This window comes from Oncorhynchus kisutch, unplaced genomic scaffold, assembly GCF_002021735.2.
Source record: "Oncorhynchus kisutch isolate 150728-3 unplaced genomic scaffold, Okis_V2 Okis07a-Okis12b_hom, whole genome shotgun sequence".
Classification (NCBI taxonomy): domain Eukaryota; kingdom Metazoa; phylum Chordata; class Actinopteri; order Salmoniformes; family Salmonidae; genus Oncorhynchus; species Oncorhynchus kisutch.
In genome coordinates this window covers 6,436,449-6,456,448 of record NW_022261984.1, presented here as the reverse complement: position 1 = coordinate 6,456,448, position 20,000 = coordinate 6,436,449, and the positions used below count along the sequence as shown (strand labels likewise).

The window sequence follows — 20,000 nt, the reverse complement described above, 5'->3', positions numbered from 1 at the left end:
CCCCTAACCTTAACCCAAACCCAAACCCTACACCTATCTCCTAAACCTTACCCCTAACCTTAACCCAAACCCAAACCCTACACCTATCTCCTAAACCTTACCCCTAACCTTAACCCAAACCCAAACCCTACACCTAACCCCTAACCTTAACCCAAACCCAAACCCTACACCTAACTCCTAAACCTAACCACTAATGTCTTTCCCTAACCCTAATGCTAACCCTAAACCTAACCCCTAACCTTAACCCAAACCCGACACCTATCTCCTAAACCTAACCACTAACGCCTTACCCTAACCCTAATTCTAACTCTATTTCTAACCCTAATTCTAACCCTAATTCTAAACCTAAACTTAACCCCTAATCTTAAAATAGTCTTTGTCCTCATGGGGATGTGGGAAATGTCCCCACGAGGGAGAATTTGCCTTGTTTTACTATCCTTGTGGGGACTTTTGGGGGATTCAGAAGAACAAGACTACACACACACACAATCACGTGTGTGTCTGGAGTCTGCCCTCTCTCCTCAAGGGCATATTCAAGCACACACACCCTCAAGCCCACGTACGCTTAACTCTCTCTGTTGAAACGGTCTCTCCCCCTCCAGGCCATCCTCAGTGGTTTCCTCAGTGAGTTCCCCCAGGCGGTGAGGTCTTCAGCAGGCAGCATCGTAGACGCAGCAGTAGAGATCTACCACCGCATGTCTGTGGACCTCCTGCCTACACCAGCCAAGTCCCACTACGTCTTCAACCTCAGGGACCTCTCCAAGTGTGTCCAGGGTGAGACACACACACACACACTACGTCTTCAACCTCAGGGACCTCTCCAAGTGTGTCCAGGGTGAGACACACACACACACTACGTCTTCAACCTCAGGGACCTCTCCAAGTGTGTCCAGGGTGAGACACACACACACACACACACACTACGTCATCAACCTCAGGGACCTCTCCAAGTGTGTCCAGGGTGAGACACACACACACACACACTACGTCATCAACCTCAGGGACCTCTCCAAGTGTGTCCAGGGTGAGACACACACACACACTACGTCTTCAACCTCAGGGACCTCTCCAAGTGTGTCCAGGGTGAGACACACACACACACTACGTCTTCAACCTCAGGGACCTCTCCAAGTGTGTCCAGGGTGAGACACACACACACACACACTACGTCATCAACCTCAGGGACCTCTCCAAGTGTGTCCAGGGTGAGACACACACACACACACACTACGTCATCAACCTCAGGGACCTCTCCAAGTGTGTCCAGGGTGAGACACACACACACACACACTATGTCATCAACCTCAGGGACCTCTCCAAGTGTGTCCAGGGTGAGACACACACACACTACGTCTTCAACCTCAGGGACCTCTCCAAGTGTGTCCAGGGTGAGACACACACACACACTACGTCTTCAACCTCAGGGACCTCTCCAAGTGTGTCCAGGGTGAGACACACACACACACTACATCTTCACCCTCAGGGACCTCTCCAAGTGTGTCCAGGGTGAGACACACACACACACACACTACGTCATCAACCTCAGGGACCTCTCCAAGTGTGTCCAGGGTGAGACACACACACACACACTACGTCTTCAACCTCAGGGACCTCTCCAAGTGTGTCCAGGGTGAGACACACACACACACTACGTCTTCAACCTCAGGGACCTCTCCAAGTGTGTCCAGGGTGAGACACACACACACACTACATCTTCAACCTCAGGGACCTCTCCAAGTGTGTCCAGGGTGAGACACACACACACACACTACGTCATCAACCTCAGGGACCTCTCCAAGTGTGTCCAGGGTGAGACACACACACACACACACTACGTCATCAACCTCAGGGACCTCTCCAAGTGTGTCCAGGGTGAGACACACACACACACTACGTCTTCAACCTCAGGGACCTCTCCAAGTGTGTCCAGGGTGAGACACACACACACACACTACGTCTTCAACCTCAGGGACCTCTCCAAGTGTGTCCAGGGTGAGACACACACACACACTACGTCTTCAACCTCAGGGACCTCTCCAAGTGTGTCCAGGGTGAGACACACACACACACTACATCTTCACCCTCAGGGACCTCTCCAAGTGTGTCCAGGGTGAGACACACACACACACTACGTCTTCAACCTCAGGGACCTCTCCAAGTGTGTCCAGGGTGAGACACACACACACACACACGCACTACGTCTTCACCCTCAGGGACCTCTCCAAGTGTGTTCAGGGTGAGAAAGTTTGTCTTGGCTTTTTCATTTGTAAGTTATTAAAGTAGCTGATGGACTGAGATGCTCTTGGTTGTAGCCTGAAGTCCAGACAGAGACAGTACCAGTCCTCTACCCAGCAGCCTCACAACCATCATCTGAGCAGAGAGGCCTGAGTTGAAGTGACTACTGCTCCCTGACCCCCGCTAGGGAGTCACCATGCAGAACACACACACACATACACACACACACCAGCGAGCGTAAACACACACACTAACACACACACATACACACACCAGCATTCATACTTACCCAAGGCGAATAAGGCCAACCCAGCCCCCATTCTTGCTGAGGGCGAGCGTGGTCACATTAATGCCCTCAACTTTCTAACAAGAGTTGAACATGGATCCTCTGGTGTGTCCGACCCATCATATCTCCTAAAGCATCCCTAGTGTTGCATAACATTGATAACAACAGGGATGTGTCAACAGCAGATATTATGTGTCAACAGCAGATATTAGACTTTTCTTTACTTCTTCATGTGTTAAGGTTGCAGGGTGAGAACCACCAAGTTGAATCATGTTTTATTATTCTCTGGTCGTAAATAAATCATGTTAAATCCATCTAACCCTCCCTGCCTTTTTACCTCCCTCTTCCCTCCCCCCTTCACCTTCCTCCCTCCCCCGCTACCCTCTCCTCCCTGCCTCCCACTCTCTCTCATCTCTCCTCCCTCCACTTCTCTCCCTCCCTTCCCCCCCCTCTCTCCCTCCCTTCACCTCCCTCCTCCCTCCTCCCCTCCATACCTCTCTCCCTCCACCTCCCTCTCTCATTCTCTCTCTCCCTCCCTTCACCTCCCTCCTCATTCTCTCTCTCTCTCCCTCCCTGCCTCTTTACCTCTCTCTTTCCTTCACCTCCCCCCTCCCCCACTCCCTCTCCCCCTCCCCTCCATCTCTCTCTCCCTCCACCTCCCTCTCTCATTCTCTCTCTCCCTCCCTGCCTCTTTACTTTCCTCCCTCCCCCACCTCCCTCTCTTCCCCCTCCTCCCTCCCTCCTCTCACTCTCTCTCTCATTCTCTCTCTCTCTCCCTCCCTCCCTCTGTCTGTCTGTCCTCCAGGTATGTTGCAGTGTGAGCCAGGCACGGTGAGGGATCAGACTGGGATATTCCGTCTGTTCTGTCACGAGTGTCAGAGAGTGTTCCACGACCGCCTCATCAACAACGAAGACAAAACCTACTTCAACACCATCGTCTCTGAGATGGCCAGTAAGAACAGAACCCAGAGTTTAATAAAACCTAGAGCTAGACGGTCAGTAAGAACATAACACAGAGTTTAATAGAACCTAGACGGTCAGTAAGAACATAACACAGAGTTTAATAGAACCTAGACGGTCAGTAAGAACATAACACAGGGTTTAATAGAACCTAGACGGCCAGTAAGAACATAACCCAGAGTTTAATAGAACCTAGAGGGCCAGTAAGAACATAACACAGAGTTTAATAGAACCTAGAGGGCCAGTAAGAACATAACACAGAGTTTAATAGAACCTAGACGGTCAGTAAGAACATAACCCAGAGTTTAATAGAACCTAGACGGTCAGTAAGAACATAACCCAGAGTTTAATAGAACCTAGACGGCCAGTAAGAACATAACCCAGAGTTTAATAGAACCTAGACGGTCAGTAAGAACATAACCCAGAGTTTAATAGAACCTAGAGGGCCAGTAAGAACATAACCCAGAGTTTAATAGAACCTAGAGGGCCAGTAAGAACATAACACAGAGTTTAATAAAACCTAGAGCTAGACGGTCAGTAAGAACATTTATTTTATTTTTATTTATTTCACCTTTATTTAACCAGGTAGGCTAGTTGAGAACACCTTTATTTAACCAGGTAGGCTAGTTGAGAACACCTTTATTTAACCAGGTAGGCTAGTTGAGAACACCTTTATTTAACCAGGTAGGCTAGTTGAGAACACCTTTATTTAACCAGGTAGGCTAGTTGAGAACACCTCTATTTAACCAGGTAGGCTAGTTGAGAACACCTTTATTTAACCAGGTAGGCTAGTTGAGAACACCTCTATTTAACCAGGTAGGCTAGTTGAGAACACCTTTATTTAACCAGGTAGGCTAGTTGAGAACACCTTTATTTAACCAGGTAGGCTAGTTGAGAACACCTTTATTTAACCAGGTAGGCTAGTTGAGAACACCTTTATTTAACCAGGTAGGCTAGTTGAGAACACCTTTATTTAACCAGGTAGGCTAGTTGAGAACAAGTTCTCATTTGCAACTGCGACCTGGCCAAGATAAAGCATAGCAGTGTGAGCAGACAACAAAGAGTTACACATGGAGTAAACAATTAACAAGTCAATAACACAGTAGAAACCAAAGGGGGAGTCTATATACAATGTGTGCAAAAGGCATGAGGAGGTAGGCAAATAATTACAATTTTGCAGATTAACACTGGAGTGATGAATGATCAGATGGTCATGTACAGGTAGAGATATTGGTGTGCAAAAGAGCAGAAAAGTAAATAAATAAAAACAGTATGGGGATGAGGTAGGTGAAAAAGGGTGGGCTATTTACCAATAGACTGTACAGCTGCAGCGATCGGTTAGCTGCTCAGATAGCTGATGTTTGAAGTTGGTGAGGGAGATAAAAGTCTCCAACTTCAGCGATTTTTGCAATTCGTTCCAGTCACAGGCAGCAGAGTATTGGAACGAAAGGCGGCCAAATGAGGTGTTGGCTTTAGGGATGATCAGTGAGATACACCTGCTGGAGCGCGTGCTACGGATGGGTGTTGCCATCATGACCAGTGAGCTGAGATAAGGCGGAGCTTTACCTAGCATGGACTTGTAGATGACCTGGAGCCAGTGGGTCTGGCGACGAATATGTAGCGAGGGCCAGCCGACTAGAGCATACAGGTCGCAGTGGTGGGTGGTATAAGGTGCTTTAGTGACGAAACGGATGGCACTGTGATAGACTGCATCCAGTTTGCTGAGTAGAGTGTTGGAAGCCATTTTGTAGATGACATCGCCGAAGTCGAGGATCGGTAGGATAGTCAGTTTTACTAGGGTAAGCTTGGCGGCGTGAGTGAAGGAGGCTTTGTTGCGGAATAGAAAGCCGACTCTTGATTTGATTTTCGATTGGAGATGTTTGATATGAGTCTGGAAGGAGAGTTTGCAGTCTAGCCAGACACCTAGGTACTTATAGACGTCCACATATTCTAGGTCGGAACCATCCAGGGTGGTGATGCTAGTCGGGCATGCGGGTGCAGGCAGCGACCGGTTGAAAAGCATGCATTTGGTTTTACTAGCGTTTAAGAGCAGTTGGAGGCCACGGAAGGAGTGTTGTATGGCATTGAAGCTTGTTTGGAGGTTAGATAGCACAGTGTCCAAAGACGGGCCGAAGGTATATAGAATGGTGTCGTCTGCGTAGAGGTGGATCAGGGAATCGCCCGCAGCAAGAGCAACATCATTGATATACACAGAGAAAAGAGTCGGCCTGAGAATTGAACCCTGTGGCACCCCCATAGAGACTGCCAGAGGACCAGACAGCATGCCCTCCGATTTGATGCACTGAACTCTGTCTGCAAAGTAATTGGTGAACCAGGCAAGGCAGTCATCCGAAAAACCGAGGCTCCTGAGTCTGCCGATAAGAATATGGTGATTGACAGAGTCGAAAGCCTTGGCAAGGTCGATGAAGACGGCTGCACAGTACTGTCTTTTATCGATGGCGGTTATGATATCGTTGAGTACCTTGAGTGTGGCTGAGGTGCACCCATGACCGGCTCGGAAACCAGATTGCACAGCGGAGAAGGTGCGGTGGGATTCGAGATGGTCAGTGACCTGTTTGTTGACTTGGCTTTCGAAGACCTTAGATAGGCAGGGCAGGATGGATATAGGTCTGTAACAGTTTGGTTCCAGGGTGTCTCCCCTTTTGAAGAGGGGGATGACTGCGGCAGCTTTCCAATCCTTGGGGATCTCAGACGATATGAAAGAGAGGTTGAACAGGCTGGTAATAGGGGTTGCGACAATGGTGGCAGATAGTTTCAGAAATAGAGGGTCCAGATTGTCAAGCCCAGCTGATTTGTACGGGTCCAGGTTTTGCAGCTCTTTCAGAACATCTGCTATCTGGATTTGGTTAAAGGAGAACCTGGAGAGGCTTGGGCGAGGAGCTGCGGGGAGTTTAATAGAACCTAGAGCTAGACGGTCAGTAAGAACATAACCCAGAGTTTAATAGAACCTAGACGGCCAGTAAGAACATAACCCAGAGTTTAATAGAACCTAGACGGTCAGTAAGAACATAACCCAGAGTTTAATAGAACCTAGACGGTCAGTAAGAACATAACACAGAGTTTAATAGAACCTAGACGGCCAGTAAGAACATAACACAGAGTTTAATAGAACCTAGACGGTCAGTAAGAACATAACACAGAGTTTAATAGAACCTAGACGGCCAGTAAGAACATAACACAGAGTTTAATAGAACCTAGACGGTCAGTAAGAACATAACACAGAGTTTAATAGAACCTAGACGGCCAGTAAGAACATAACACAGAGTTTAATAGAACCTAGAGGGCCAGTAAGAACATAACACAGAGTTTAATAGAACCTAGACGGTCAGTAAGAACATAACACAGTGTAATAGAACCTAGACGGCTAGTTTGAACTTTCAGAGTTTTGCCTCTCACTAAGCAGTGTTTTGACATATTAAGTTTGAAAGCCATTTCAATGTCCTTTTCTGAAACGTCCCACAATTGTTGAGCTATGAATAGCAACTCTTTAAATATATTTCCGTTCTTCTTCTTTCAGGCAAATATTTTGGCTTCAATTTAGAACCCAATTACTTTGTGACCAAACCCATCATATTTGGAGATTTCATCAAGGTAAAATGCGCTATAAGCCTATAAATCCAATCAATTTCCCAGGTGCTCAAAGCGCTTAACATTTACGGCATCCATCTATCTATCTCGCAATCCTTCCTGTCCCCCGCCCTCCTCCATCTCTCCCTCCTCCTTTCCCTCCCTCCCTCTCCTCTCCTCTAGGTGGGTGCAGAGAAGGCAGATCGTCTGTATGAGGACCTAACAGAGCCAGATAAGATCAGGGCTGTGCTCCAGGACTACCTGGATGACTACAATATGACCTTCTCCAAGGAGACCAAGCTGGTGTTCTTCCAGGACGCTGTAGAACACGTCTCCAGGTCATGTTACGCTCGGAAACGGAGCCCTATTCCCTAATTAGTGCAGTGAATGCATTCGAAATTGTACCCCTTTCCCTATATAGTGTAGAGACGTTTTGGCCTAAATCGCACCCTATTCCCTATTTAGTGGACTGGTTAGCATCTTTAATGACACCCTATTCCCTATTTAGTGGACTGATTATCATCTTTAATGACACCCTATTCCCTATTTAGTGGACTGATTAGCATACTTAACGACACTCTATTCCCTATTTAGTGGACTGATTAGCATACTTAACGACACTCTATTCCCTATTTAGTGGACTGATTAGCATCCTTAATGACACCCTATTCCCTATTTAGTGAACTGATTAGCATCCTTAATGACACCCTATTCCCTATTTAGTGAACTGATTAGCATCCTTAATGACACCCTATTCCCTATTTAGTGAACTGATTAGCATCCTTAATGACACCCTATTCCCTATTTAGTGAACTGATTAGCATCCTTAATGACACCCTATTCCCTATTTAGTGAACTGATTAGCATCCTTAATGACACCCTATTCCCTATTTAGTGAACTGATTAGCATCCTTAATGACACCCTATTCCCTATTTAGTGAACTGATTAGCATCCTTAATGACACCCTATTCCCTATTTAGTGAACTGATTAGCATCCTTAATGACACCCTATTCCCTATTTAGTGAACTGATTAGCATCCTTAATGACACCCTATTCCCTATTTAGTGAACTGATTAGCATCCTTAATGACACCCTATTCCCTATTTAGTGAACTGATTAGCATCCTTAATGACACCCTATTCCCTATTTAGTGAACTGATTAGCATCCTTAATGACACCCTATTCCCTATTTAGTGAACTGATTAGCATCCTTAATGACACCCTATTCCCTATTTAGTGAACTGATTAGCATCCTTAATGACACCCTATTCCCTATTTAGTGAACTGATTAGCATCCTTAATGACACCCTATTCCCTATTTAGTGAACTGATTAGCATCCTTAATGACACCCTATTCCCTATTTAGTGAACTGATTAGCATCCTTAATGACACCCTATTCCCTATTTAGTGAACTGATTAGCATCCTTAATGACACCCTATTCCCTATTTAGTGAACTGATTAGCATCCTTAATGACACCCTATTCCCTATTTAGTGAACTGATTAGCATCCTTAATGACACCCTATTCCCTATTTAGTGAACTGATTAGCATCCTTAATGACACCCTATTCCCTATTTAGTGAACTGATTAGCATCCTTAATGACACCCTATTCCCTATTTAGTGAACTGATTAGCATCCTTAATGACACCCTATTCCCTATTTAGTGAACTGATTAGCATCCTTAATGACACCCTATTCCCTATTTAGTGAACTGATTAGCATCCTTAATGACACCCTATTCCCTATTTAGTGAACTGATTAGCATCCTTAATGACACCCTATTCCCTATTTAGTGAACTGATTAGCATCCTTAATGACACCCTATTCCCTATTTAGTGAACTGATTAGCATCCTTAATGACACCCTATTCCCTATTTAGTGAACTGATTAGCATCCTTAATGACACCCTATTCCCTATTTAGTGAACTGTTAGCATCCTTAATGACACCCTATTCCCTATTTAGTGAACTGATTAGCATCCTTAATGACACCCTATTCCCTATTTAGTGGACTTATTTTGTCCAGAACCCCATAAAGAGTTCGTTTTGTTTTTGTGCTTCAATTTGTTAAATTTACTTACTTCCTGACCCAGTCCTTCTGTTCCTATAGGATAGCGCGTATGATCCGCCAGGAGCGCGGTAACGCCCTATTGGTGGGCGTGGGGGGCACGGGGAAACAGTCACTGACGCGGCTGGCGGCCCACATGTGCGGCATGCGCTGCTTCCAGATAGAACTGAGCCGAGGATACAACTACGACAGCTTCCATGAAGACCTGAGACGACTGTTCAAGATGGCTGGGGTGGAGGGCAAGGACATGGTGTTCCTCTTCACTGACACACAGGTAGGGGAGGGGGGAGAGGACATGGTGTTCCTCTTCACTGACACACAGGTAGGGGAGGGGGGAGAGGACATGGTGTTCCTCTTCGCTGACACACAGGTAGGGGAGGGGGGCGAGGAGGGAGAGGACATGGTGTTCCTCTTCACTGACACACAGGTAGGGGAGGGGGGCGAGGAGGGAGAGGTAATGGTGTTCCTCTTCACTGACACACAGGTAGGGGAGGGGGAGAGGACATGGTGTTCCTCTTCACTGACACACAGGTAGGGGAGGGGGGCGAGGAGGGAGAGGTCATGGTGTTCCTCTTCACTGACACACAGGTAGTGGAGGGGGAGAGGACATGGTGTTCCTCTTCACTGACACACAGGTAGGGGAGGGGGGAGAGGACATGGTGTTCCTCTTCACTGACACACAGGTAGGGGAGGGGGCGAGGAGGGAGAGGACATGGTGTTCCTCTTCACTGACACACAGGTAGGGGAGGGGGGAGAGGACATGGTGTTCCTCTTCACTGACACACAGGTAGGGGAGGGGGGAGAGGAGGGAGAGGACATGGTGTTCCTCTTCACTGACACACAGGTAGGGGAGGGGGAGAGGGGGGAGAGGACATGGTGTTCCTCTTCACTGACACACAGGTAGGGGAGGGGGGAGAGGACATGGTGTTCCTCTTCACTGACACACAGGTAGGGGAGGGGGGAGAGGACATGGTGTTCCTCTTCACTGACACACAGTTGGGGGAAAGGGGAGAGGAGGGAAAGGACATGGTGTTCATCTTCACTGACACACAGGTAGGGGAGGGGGAGAGGAGGGAGAGGACATGGTGTTCCTCTTCACTGACACACAGGTAGGGGAGGGGGGAGAGGACATGGTGTTCCTCTTCACTGACACACAGGTAGGGGAGGGGGGAGAGGAGGGAGAGGACATGGTGTTCCTCTTCACTGACACACAGGTAGGGGAGGGGGAGAGGACATGGTGTTCCTCTTCACTGACACACAGGTAGGGGAGGGGGAGAGGACATGGTGTTCCTCTTCACTGACACACAGGTAGGGGAGGGGGGAGAGGACATGGTGTTCCTCTTCACTGACACACAGGTAGGGGAGGGGGGAGAGGAGGGAGAGGACATGGTGTTCCTCTTCACTGACACACAGGTAGGGGAGGGGGGAGAGGACATGGTGTTCCTCTTCACTGACACACAGGTAGGGGAGGGGGGAGAGGACATGGTGTTCCTCTTCACTGACACACAGGTAGGGGAGGGGGGAGAGGAGGGAGAGGACATGGTGTTCCTCTTCACTGACACACAGGTAGGGGAGGGGGGAGAGGAGGGAGAGGACATGGTGTTCCTCTTCACTGACACACAGGTAGGGGAGGGGGGAGAGGACATGGTGTACCTCTTCACTGACACACAGGTAGGGGAGGGGGGAGAGGAGGGAGAGGACATGGTGTTCCTCTTCACTGACACACAGGTAGGGGAGGGGGGGAGAGGAGGGAGAGGACATGGTGTTCCTCTTCACTGACACACAGGTAGGGGAGGGGGAGAGGACATGGTGTTCCTCTTCACTGACACACAGGTAGGGGAGGGGAAGAGGGGGGAGAGGACATGGTGTTCCTCTTCACTGACACACAGGTAGGGGAGGGGGGAGAGGAGGGCGAGGACATGGTGTTCCTCTTCACTGACACACAGGTAGGGGAGGGGGAGAGGACATGGTGTTCCTCTTCACTGACACACAGGTAGGGGAGGGGAAGAGGGGGGAGAGGACATGGTGTTCCTCTTCACTGACACACAGGTAGGGGAGGGGGGAGAGGAGGGCGAGGACATGGTGTTCCTCTTCACTGACACACAGGTAGGGGAGGGGAAGAGGGGGGAGAGGACATGGTGTTCCTCTTCACTGATACACAGGTAGGGGAGGGGAAGAGGGGGGAGAGGACATGGTGTTCCTCTTCACTGACACACAGGTAGGGGAGGGGAAGAGGGGGGAGAGGACATGGTGTTCCTCTTCACTGACACAGGTAGGGGAGGGGAAGAGGGGGGAGAGGACATGGTGTTCCTCTTCACTGACACACAGGTAGGGGAGGGGGGAGAGGACATGGTGTTCCTCTTCACTGACACACAGGTAGGGGAGGGGGGAGAGGAGGGAGAGGACATGGTGTTCCTCTTCACTGACACAGGTAGGGGAGGGGGGAGAGGAGGGAGAGGACATGGTGTTCCTCTTCACTGACACACAGGTAGGGGAGGGGGGAGAGGAGGGAGAGGACATGGTGTTCCTCTTCACTGACACACAGGTAGGGGAGGGGGGAGAGGAGGGAGAGGACACGGTGTTCCTCTTCACTGACACACAGGTAGGGGAGGGGGAGAGGACATGGGGTTCCTCTTCACTGACACAGGTAGGGGAGGGGGAGAGGAGGGAGAGGACATGGGGTTCCTCTTCACTGACACACAGGTAGGGGAGGGGGGAGAGGACATGGTGTTCCTCTTCACTGACACACAGGTAGGGGAGGGGAAGTGGAGGGAGAGGACATGGTGTTCCTCTTCACTGACACACAGGTAGGGGAGGGGGGAGAGGACATGGTGTTCCTCTTCACTGACACACAGGTAGGGGAGGGGGGAGAGGACATGGTGTTCCTCTTCACTGACACACAGGTAGGGGAGGGGAAGAGGAGGGAGAGGACATGGTGTTCCTCTTCACTGACACACAGGTAGGGGGGGGGGGAGAGGACATGGTGTTCCTCTTCACTGACACACAGGTAGGGGAGGGGGGAGAGGACATGGTGTTCCTCTTCACTGACACACAGGTAGGGGAGGGGGGAGAGGACATGGTGTTCCTCTTCACTGACACACAGGTAGGGGAGGGGGAGAGGATATGGTGTTCCTCTTCACTGACACACAGGTAGGGGAGGGGGAAGAGGGGGGAGGGGGGAGGGGGGGGGGGAGGGGGGAGAGGACATGGTGTTCCTCTTCACTGACACACAGGTAGGGGAGGGGGAGAGGAGGGAGAGGACATGGTGTTCCTCTTCACTGACACACAGGTAGGGGAGGGGGAGAGGACATGGTGTTCCTCTTCACTGACACACAGGTAGGGGAGGGGAAGAGGGGGGCGAGGAGGGGAGAGTTTGCAAGAACAGGTGTGTGTGCATGGAGGCCATGTGATGGACAGATAGCAGGTCTATAAAGACTGTACCAGAGAGTAGTATTTATGGAGACTATGTGATGGGCAGATAGCAGGTCTATAAAGACTGTACCAGACAGTAGTATTTATGGAGACTATGTGATGGACAGATAGCAGGTCTATAAAGACTGTACCAGACAGTAGTATTTATGGAGACTATGTGATGGGCAGATAGCAGGTCTATAAAGACTGTACCAGACAGTAGTATTTATGGAGGCTATGTGATGGGCAGATAGCAGGTCTATAAAGACTGTACCAGACAGTAGTATTTATGAAGACTATGTGATGGACAGATAGCAGGTCTATAAAGACTGTAACAGACAGTAGTATTTATGGAGACTATGTGATGGACAGATAGCAGGTCTATAAAGACTGTACCAGACAGTAGTATTTATAGACTATGTGATGGGCAGATAGCAGGTCTATAAAGACTGTACCAGACAGCTAATGAAGTAGCTATGGCCAGTGTTTATCTGTGACCATCTGCTTGCCAAACCATGCCACCTCTGTGACTCATCACCTCATTACCCCACTGAGCAGAAGCCGAGGCATTAGCCCTGGAAGCTATAGCTTCAGTCTTCAGTACTCAGGCACGTTTCCATCCCTCCTCCATTACATGTGTGTATTATTGTTCATCAGATCGTGGTGGAGGAGTTCCTAGAGGACATTAACAACATGTTGAACAGTGGAGAGGTGCCCAACCTGTTTGAGAAGGATGATCTGGAGCAGGTCCTGGCTGCCACACGGCCCAGAGCCAAGGAGGCCGGCATCAACGAGGGAAACCGAGACGAGGTACAGTAGAGTACACACTCACTCATAGAACACTCAATATAGAATTGTAATTACAGGGCTCCTCTGTAAAAGAGATCTTTACTTCCTGTCAAAATAAAGGGTAAATATAATAACTACATGTGTAATATTTATGTATGTACTGTCGTGTCTTTACTATGGATTCAATGATATGACATGTTATTTTATAAAATCAATTATCTGTAATTAATAATTACCGGATTAAACTAATCATGTATTAATGTATTAACTAGGAAGTCGGGGCACCACGGAAGAATGTTTATAGAGCTGTTGTCTTCTGAATAAACTCTTAAAGACCTGGTAACCTTTTATATCAACAGCAGTCAATTATTAATCGTCACCTTATTCAGTCTCATCTGAACGTCGTAAAATGATTGGTTATCTTCACGAACCCCGGCTAACAAGTTGAATCAGCAACACAAAATTTGGTTTAATTAGTTATTTACTAAATTCCCAAATAATCACACAGAATTACATATGCACAGGCTGGATCATACATTGATGACTAATTATGTCATACAAGAAAATGTCCCCAGCGGACGGAACCGATATGACGGCTGGTTACACAAAGAAAGGGGGTTGGGTTAAGAGATTGTCTGTCCTTTTCTAGCCCACGTTTACAGCTGCTGCTGCTGACTCGACATCTAGGATGTATCACTTCTTCAGTGAATAAGAGTTCAAAGTTCATACCAAGTTGCCATACTAAGCTCATGCTATATTCTGGCTGGTGTATTCAAATTAATGTAGAATAGGGATTGCTTCATCGTTTCCAACCAATACCTATTCACGTGGGGTGGCCACTGAATTGAGCATATTTTACTTATGAAAACTTATGAAAACTTATGAAAACAATTCTCTAATTTTAAAAGCTAAAATGACATGTCATCTTTTTACAAAAAGTTTCATATTTAAACATTTAAATTGCACAACAATTCCTGATAACTATAATGTGTAAACTTCACAAGATACAGTTTATGTCGTCCTGTCATCAGATATAATGTCCCAGAAAAATAATATGATGTCAGATCAGTTGTTAAGTACCAGACAACAACTGATCTGACATCATATTCTTTAAGTACCAACGGACACTTTCAACTGGTTGCATTACGCAAAGATTGTTCTTTTCCCCAACCTGTTGATGTTTCCATACTCTCTCTACGTTAACAACAGGGCTTTCCAAGAGTCCATTCTGTAGAGTGGACAGAAAAAGGGGGAGATTTATGGGGGGGTCATAACCTCCCCCAACAGGGCAACGTCATGACAGTACCATTCATTCATATTTATATGTGTATTTACACATATATCCAGCCAACTATTCATTCAAAATGTTATGTATGTATTGATGTATGTGTTCATATTGAGCTGTTCATCCCAGTAGGATTCAGTATAGTGTCTCGTGTCTTGTTAAGGTCCTATATGACGTGTTGAGGCAGCAGCTATGTCCCAGCAGTAGTCTGTCAACAAGGCAGAGCAGCAGGCTCCAGAACTCTGACCCCTTCGCTTTAATTACACGGACTGTGGCCTCAGTCTAAACAACACTCAATTGATTTCCTCTCATGTGTTAGACGGTTTGAATTTGGCACTTGACTATACAGTGAGTCTGTTTGCATGAGTTAATTTGTATGCGTTTGCTTGAATGCGTTTCTATAGATGTGTGTGTGTCTCCCTGTGTGTGTCTCCCTGTGTGTGTCTGTAACATGTGTGTGTCTGTAACCTGTGTGTGTAACCTGTGTGTGTAACCTGTGTGTGTGTGTGTGTGTTAGGTGTTCCAGTTCTTCATCTCTCGGGTCAGAGAGAAGCTGCACATTGTGTTGTGTATGAGTCCTGTAGGAGATGCCTTCAGGTCCCGCTGTCGTATGTTCCCCTCTCTGGTCAACTGCTGCACCATCGACTGGTTTGTACAGGTCAGGACATTACGCTCTCTGTGGGTATGGTATTGCCTCTCTCTCTCTCTATCTGTCTCTGTCTCTCTCTCTGTCTCTTTCTCTGTCTCTGTCTCTCTCTGTCTCTCTCTCTCTCTCTCTCTCTCTCTCTCTGTCTCTGTCTCTCTCTCTCTCTCTCTGTCTCTCTCTGTTTCTGTGTGTGTGGGATTGCCTCTCTCTATCTCTGTCTCTCTGTCTCTCTGTCTCTCTATCTCTCTGTCTCTCTCTCTCTCTCTCTTTCTCTCTCTCTCTGTCTCTGCGTGTGGGGGATTGCCTCTCTCTGTCTCTGCGTGTGGGGGATTGCCTCTCTCTGTCTCTGCGTGTGTGGGATTGCCTCTCTCTATCTCTGTCTCTCTCTCTCTCTCTCTCTCTCTCTCTGTCTGTGTGTGTGTGGGATTGCCTCTCTCTATCTCTGTCTCTCTCTCTCTCTCTCTCTCTCTCTCTGTCTCTGCGTGTGGGGGATTGCCTCTCTCTGTCTCTGTGTGTGTATTTCTGTCTAATTAGTGGATTGTCAAACACACACACACTCATTTACTTTCTGTAATGAGTATGCTGTATGCTGTCACTGCGTGCTCTCAGGGTGAAACGCTCCTCCATTCATCTCCATCAGGAATGTGTGTCAGGCGCCCTGGTGTGTTGTGTCAGGCTCTGTGGATGTGTGTAATGTCTGTGTGTGTGTGTGATGGATCACAGGGCGTGGGCTCGCCCCAGGTGTCCATTAGCAAAGCGCGCCCCTCTCTTCTATAGTTCCACCTCTTTTAATCTGCCTGTTTATTTTCATCATCCCTCCCTCTCTCCTCCACTCTCATCCCTCCATCAAGGTGACCCCCACTGAGATGGAGCAGTCAGGCGTTTATTTAGTGACGACTTTATTCTGTTTGTTTAAAAGGAGTCTCTGACCCCCCCCCTCTCTCTGTGTCTCTCTCTCACTCTCTCTCTCTCTCTCTGTCTCTCTCACTCTCTCTCTCTCTCTCTCTGTCTCTCTCTCTCACTCTCTCTCTCTCTCTCTCTCTCTCTCTCTCTCTCTGTCTCTCTCACTCTCTCTCTCTCTCTCTCTCACTCTGTCTCTCTCGCTCTCTCTCTCTTTCTCTCTCTCTCTCTTTCTCAATTCAAGGGGCTTTATTGGCATGGGAAACATAGGTTAACATTGCCAAAGCAAGTGAAAAGTGAAATAAACAATACAAATGAACAGTAAATATTACACTCACACAAGTTCCAAAAGAATAGTAGGGTTGGGCCTGTTGTTCTGCTCACGGCCTGGGCATATGAGCTGCTGTCATGTTGAGGTCCTTGCAACAGGGGCAGGTGGGGGGGTGGAGATAACCACTTGTGCGTTGGGGAAAGTAGAAGATGTTTTTTCAATCACTCCCTTTCCTGCTGTGGCCACCCTCTCCTGCTGGGACCACCCTTTCCTGCTGTGGCCACCCTCTCCTGCTGGGACCACCCTTTCCTGCTGTGGCCACCCTCTCCTGCTGGGACCACCCTTTCCTGCTGTGGCCACCCTCTCCTGCTGGGGCCACCCTTTCCTGCTGGGGCCACCCTCTCCTGCTGGGGCCACCCTTTCCTGCTGTGGCCACCCTCTCCTGCTGGGGCCACCCTTTCCTGCTGGGGCCACCCTTTCCTGCTGTGGCCACCCTTTCCTGCGGTGGCCACCCTCTCCTGCTGGGGCCACCCTTTCCTGCAGGGGCCACCCTTTCCTGCTGGGGCCACCCTTTCCTGCTGTGGCCACCCTCTCCTGCTGGGGCCACCTTTTCCTGCTGTGCCCACCCTCTCCTGCTGTGGCCACCCTTTCCTGCTGTGGCCACACTTTCCTGCTGGGACCACCCTTTCCTGCGGGGACCACCCTTTCCTGCTGGGACCACCCTTTCCTGCTGGGGCCACCCTTACCTGCTGGGGCTACCCTTTCCTGCTGGGGCCACCCTTTCCTGCTGGGACCACCCTTTCCTGATGGGGCCACCCTCTCCTGCTGGGACCACCCTTTCCTGCTGTGGCCACCCTTTCCTGCTGTGGCCACCCTCTCCTGCTGTGGCCACCCTTTCCTGCTGTGGCCACCCTTTCCTGCTGTGGCCACCCTTTCCTGCTGTGGCCACCCTTTCCTGCTGTGGCCACCCTCTCCTGCTGTGGCCACCCTTTCCTGCTGTGGCCACCCTTTCCTGCTGTGGCCACCCTTTCCTGCTGTGGCCACCCTTTCCTGCTGGGACCACCCTTTCCTGATGGGGCCACCCTTTCCTGCTGGGGACACCCTTTTCCTGCTGGGGCCACCCTTTCCTGCTGGGGCCACCCTTTCCTGCTGGGGCCACCCTTACCTGCTGGGCCCTCAGGTCGTTTGTGCCCGTGTGAATTATGATGTGGCTGGGGGACCCTAGTTTGTCCTCTGACAACAGCTCCAGGACATGTCTAGTGTTTGTCCTCTGACAACAGCTCCAGGACATGTCTAGTGTCTGTCCTCTGACAACAACTCCAGGACATGTCTAGTGTTTGTCCTCTGACAACAACTCCAGGACATGTCTAGTGTTTGTCCTCTGACAACAGCTCCAGGACATGTCTAGTGTCTGTCCTCTGACAACAACTCCAGGACATGTCTAGTGTTTGTCCTCTGACAACAACTCCAGGACATGTCTAGTGTTTGTCCTCTGACAACAGCTTCAGGACCTGTGGGGGCTGTTGGGAGTGGTAGGGCTGTTGGAGGAGCTTACAGGTGGCTGTTAGGAGTTGTAGGGCTGTTGGGTTGGTGGGTCCTCTGTCTGTCCCATCGTGGTGTTGAAGTTGTGGTCCGGGTCTGAGGTGTGCTGTTCTGCTGGCTTCTCTGGGGGAGTGTCCTGCTCTCTGTCACACCTCAGCTTTCTCACCTCCTCCTTCACTGCTGTTAGCTGTTCCATGTGTTCCTCTCTCTCCTCCTTCACTGCTGTTAGCTGTTCCATGTGTTGCTCTCTCTCCTCCTTCACTGCTGTTAGCTGTACCATGTGTTCCTCTCTCTCCTCCTTCACTGCTGTTAGCTGTACCATGTGTTCCTCTCTCTCCTCCTTCACTGCTGTTAGCTGTACCATGTGTTCCTCTCCCTCCTTCTTCACTGCTGTTAGCTGTACCATGTGTTCCTCTCTCTCCTCCTTCACTGATGTTAGCTGTTCCATGTGTTCCTCTCCCTCCTCCTTCACTGCTGTTAGCTGTACCATGTGTTCCTCTCTCCCCTCCTTCACTGATGTTAGCTGTACCATGTGTTCCTCTCCCTCCTCCTTCACTGCTGTTAGCTGTACCATGTGTTCCTCTCTCCCCTCCTTCACTGATGTTAGCTGTACCATGTGTTCCTCTCCCTCCTCCTTCACTGCTGTTAGCTGGTCTGTGTTAATATAGCACTGTGCTAGGGGATGGTCTGTGTTAATATAGCACTGTGTCAGGGGATGGTCTGTGTTAATATAGCACTGTGCTAGGGGGTGGTCTGTGTTAATATAGCACTGTGTCAGGGGATGGTCTGTGTTAATATAGCACTGTGCCAGGGGATGGTCTGTGTTAATATAGCACTGTGCTAGGGGGTGGTCTGTGTTAATATAGCACTGTGTCAGGGGATGGTCTGTGTTAATATAGCACTGTGCCAGGGGATGGTCTGTGTTAATATAGCACTGTGCCAGGGGATGGTCTGTGTTAATATAGCACTGTGCCAGGGGATGGTCTGTGTTAATATAGCACTGTGCCAGGGGATGGTCTGTGTTAATATAACACTGTGCCAGGGGATGGTCTGTGTTAATATAGCACTGTGCCAGGGGATGGTCTGTGTTAATATAGCACTGTGCCAGGGGATGGTCTGGTTAATATAGCACTGTGCCAGGGGATGGTCTGTGTTAATATAGCACTGTGCCAGGGGATGGTCTGTGTTAATATAGCACTGTGCCAGGGGATGGTCTGTGTTAATATAGCACTGTGCCAGGGGATGGTCTGTGTTAATATAGCACTGTACCAGGGGATGGTCTGTGTTAATATAGCACTGTGCCAGGGGATGGTCTGTGTTAATATAGCACTGTGCCAGGGGATGGTCTGTGTTAATATAGCACTGTGCCAAGGGATGGTCTGTGTTAATATAGCACTGTACCAGGGGATGGTCTGTGTTAATATAGCACTGTACCAGGGGATGGTCTGTGTTAATATAGCACTGTACCAGGGGATGGTCTGGTTAATATAGCACTGTGCTAGTGGATGGTCTGTGTTAATATAGCACTGTGCCAGGGGATGGTCTGTGTTAATATAGCACTGTGCTAGGGCATGGTCTGTGTTAATATAGCACTGTGCCAGGGGATGGTCTGGTTAATATAGCACTGTGCCAGGGGATGGTCTGTGTTAATATAGCACTGTGCCAGGGGATGGTCTGTGTTAATATAGCACTGTGCCAGGGGATGGTCTGTGTTAATATAGCACTGTACCAGGGGATGGTCTGTGTGGAAAGTAAAGTTTCTCACATTCCCCTCTTTGTAGCAGTCAGCAAATAGTGTCTGTGGATTGTCCTCGAGGAGCTTATGTTTGTACATATTCCAGTGTTGTTTTTCATATCCAAGGGGTGCTGTACTGTGATGACCTCTGCACAGGGGGCTCCAAAGGCCTCTGCATTTGGGTGGGGCAGGCTGTGAAACTCTCCTGCCATTGTTTTCACACGTCTCATTCCACACTTCAGTAGTCATTGAAGTTGCAGACAGGTCTGTTCTGCTTTTA

The 20,000-nt window shown here is 49.0% G+C and overlaps 1 protein-coding gene across 1 annotated transcript in view; it reads left to right on the top strand.

Annotated features, from left to right (window-relative positions):
* The window catches only part of dnah6 (dynein, axonemal, heavy chain 6), a 141,740-nt gene that overhangs the window by 68,832 nt on the left and 52,908 nt on the right, over positions 1–20,000 (top strand). Inside the window, 7 exon segments of the mRNA XM_031814529.1 lie at positions 603–774; positions 3,327–3,473; positions 7,020–7,093; positions 7,253–7,407; positions 9,184–9,415; positions 13,210–13,362; positions 15,144–15,284. Of these exon segments, the coding sequence (XP_031670389.1) occupies positions 603–774; positions 3,327–3,473; positions 7,020–7,093; positions 7,253–7,407; positions 9,184–9,415; positions 13,210–13,362; positions 15,144–15,284 (1,074 nt within the window).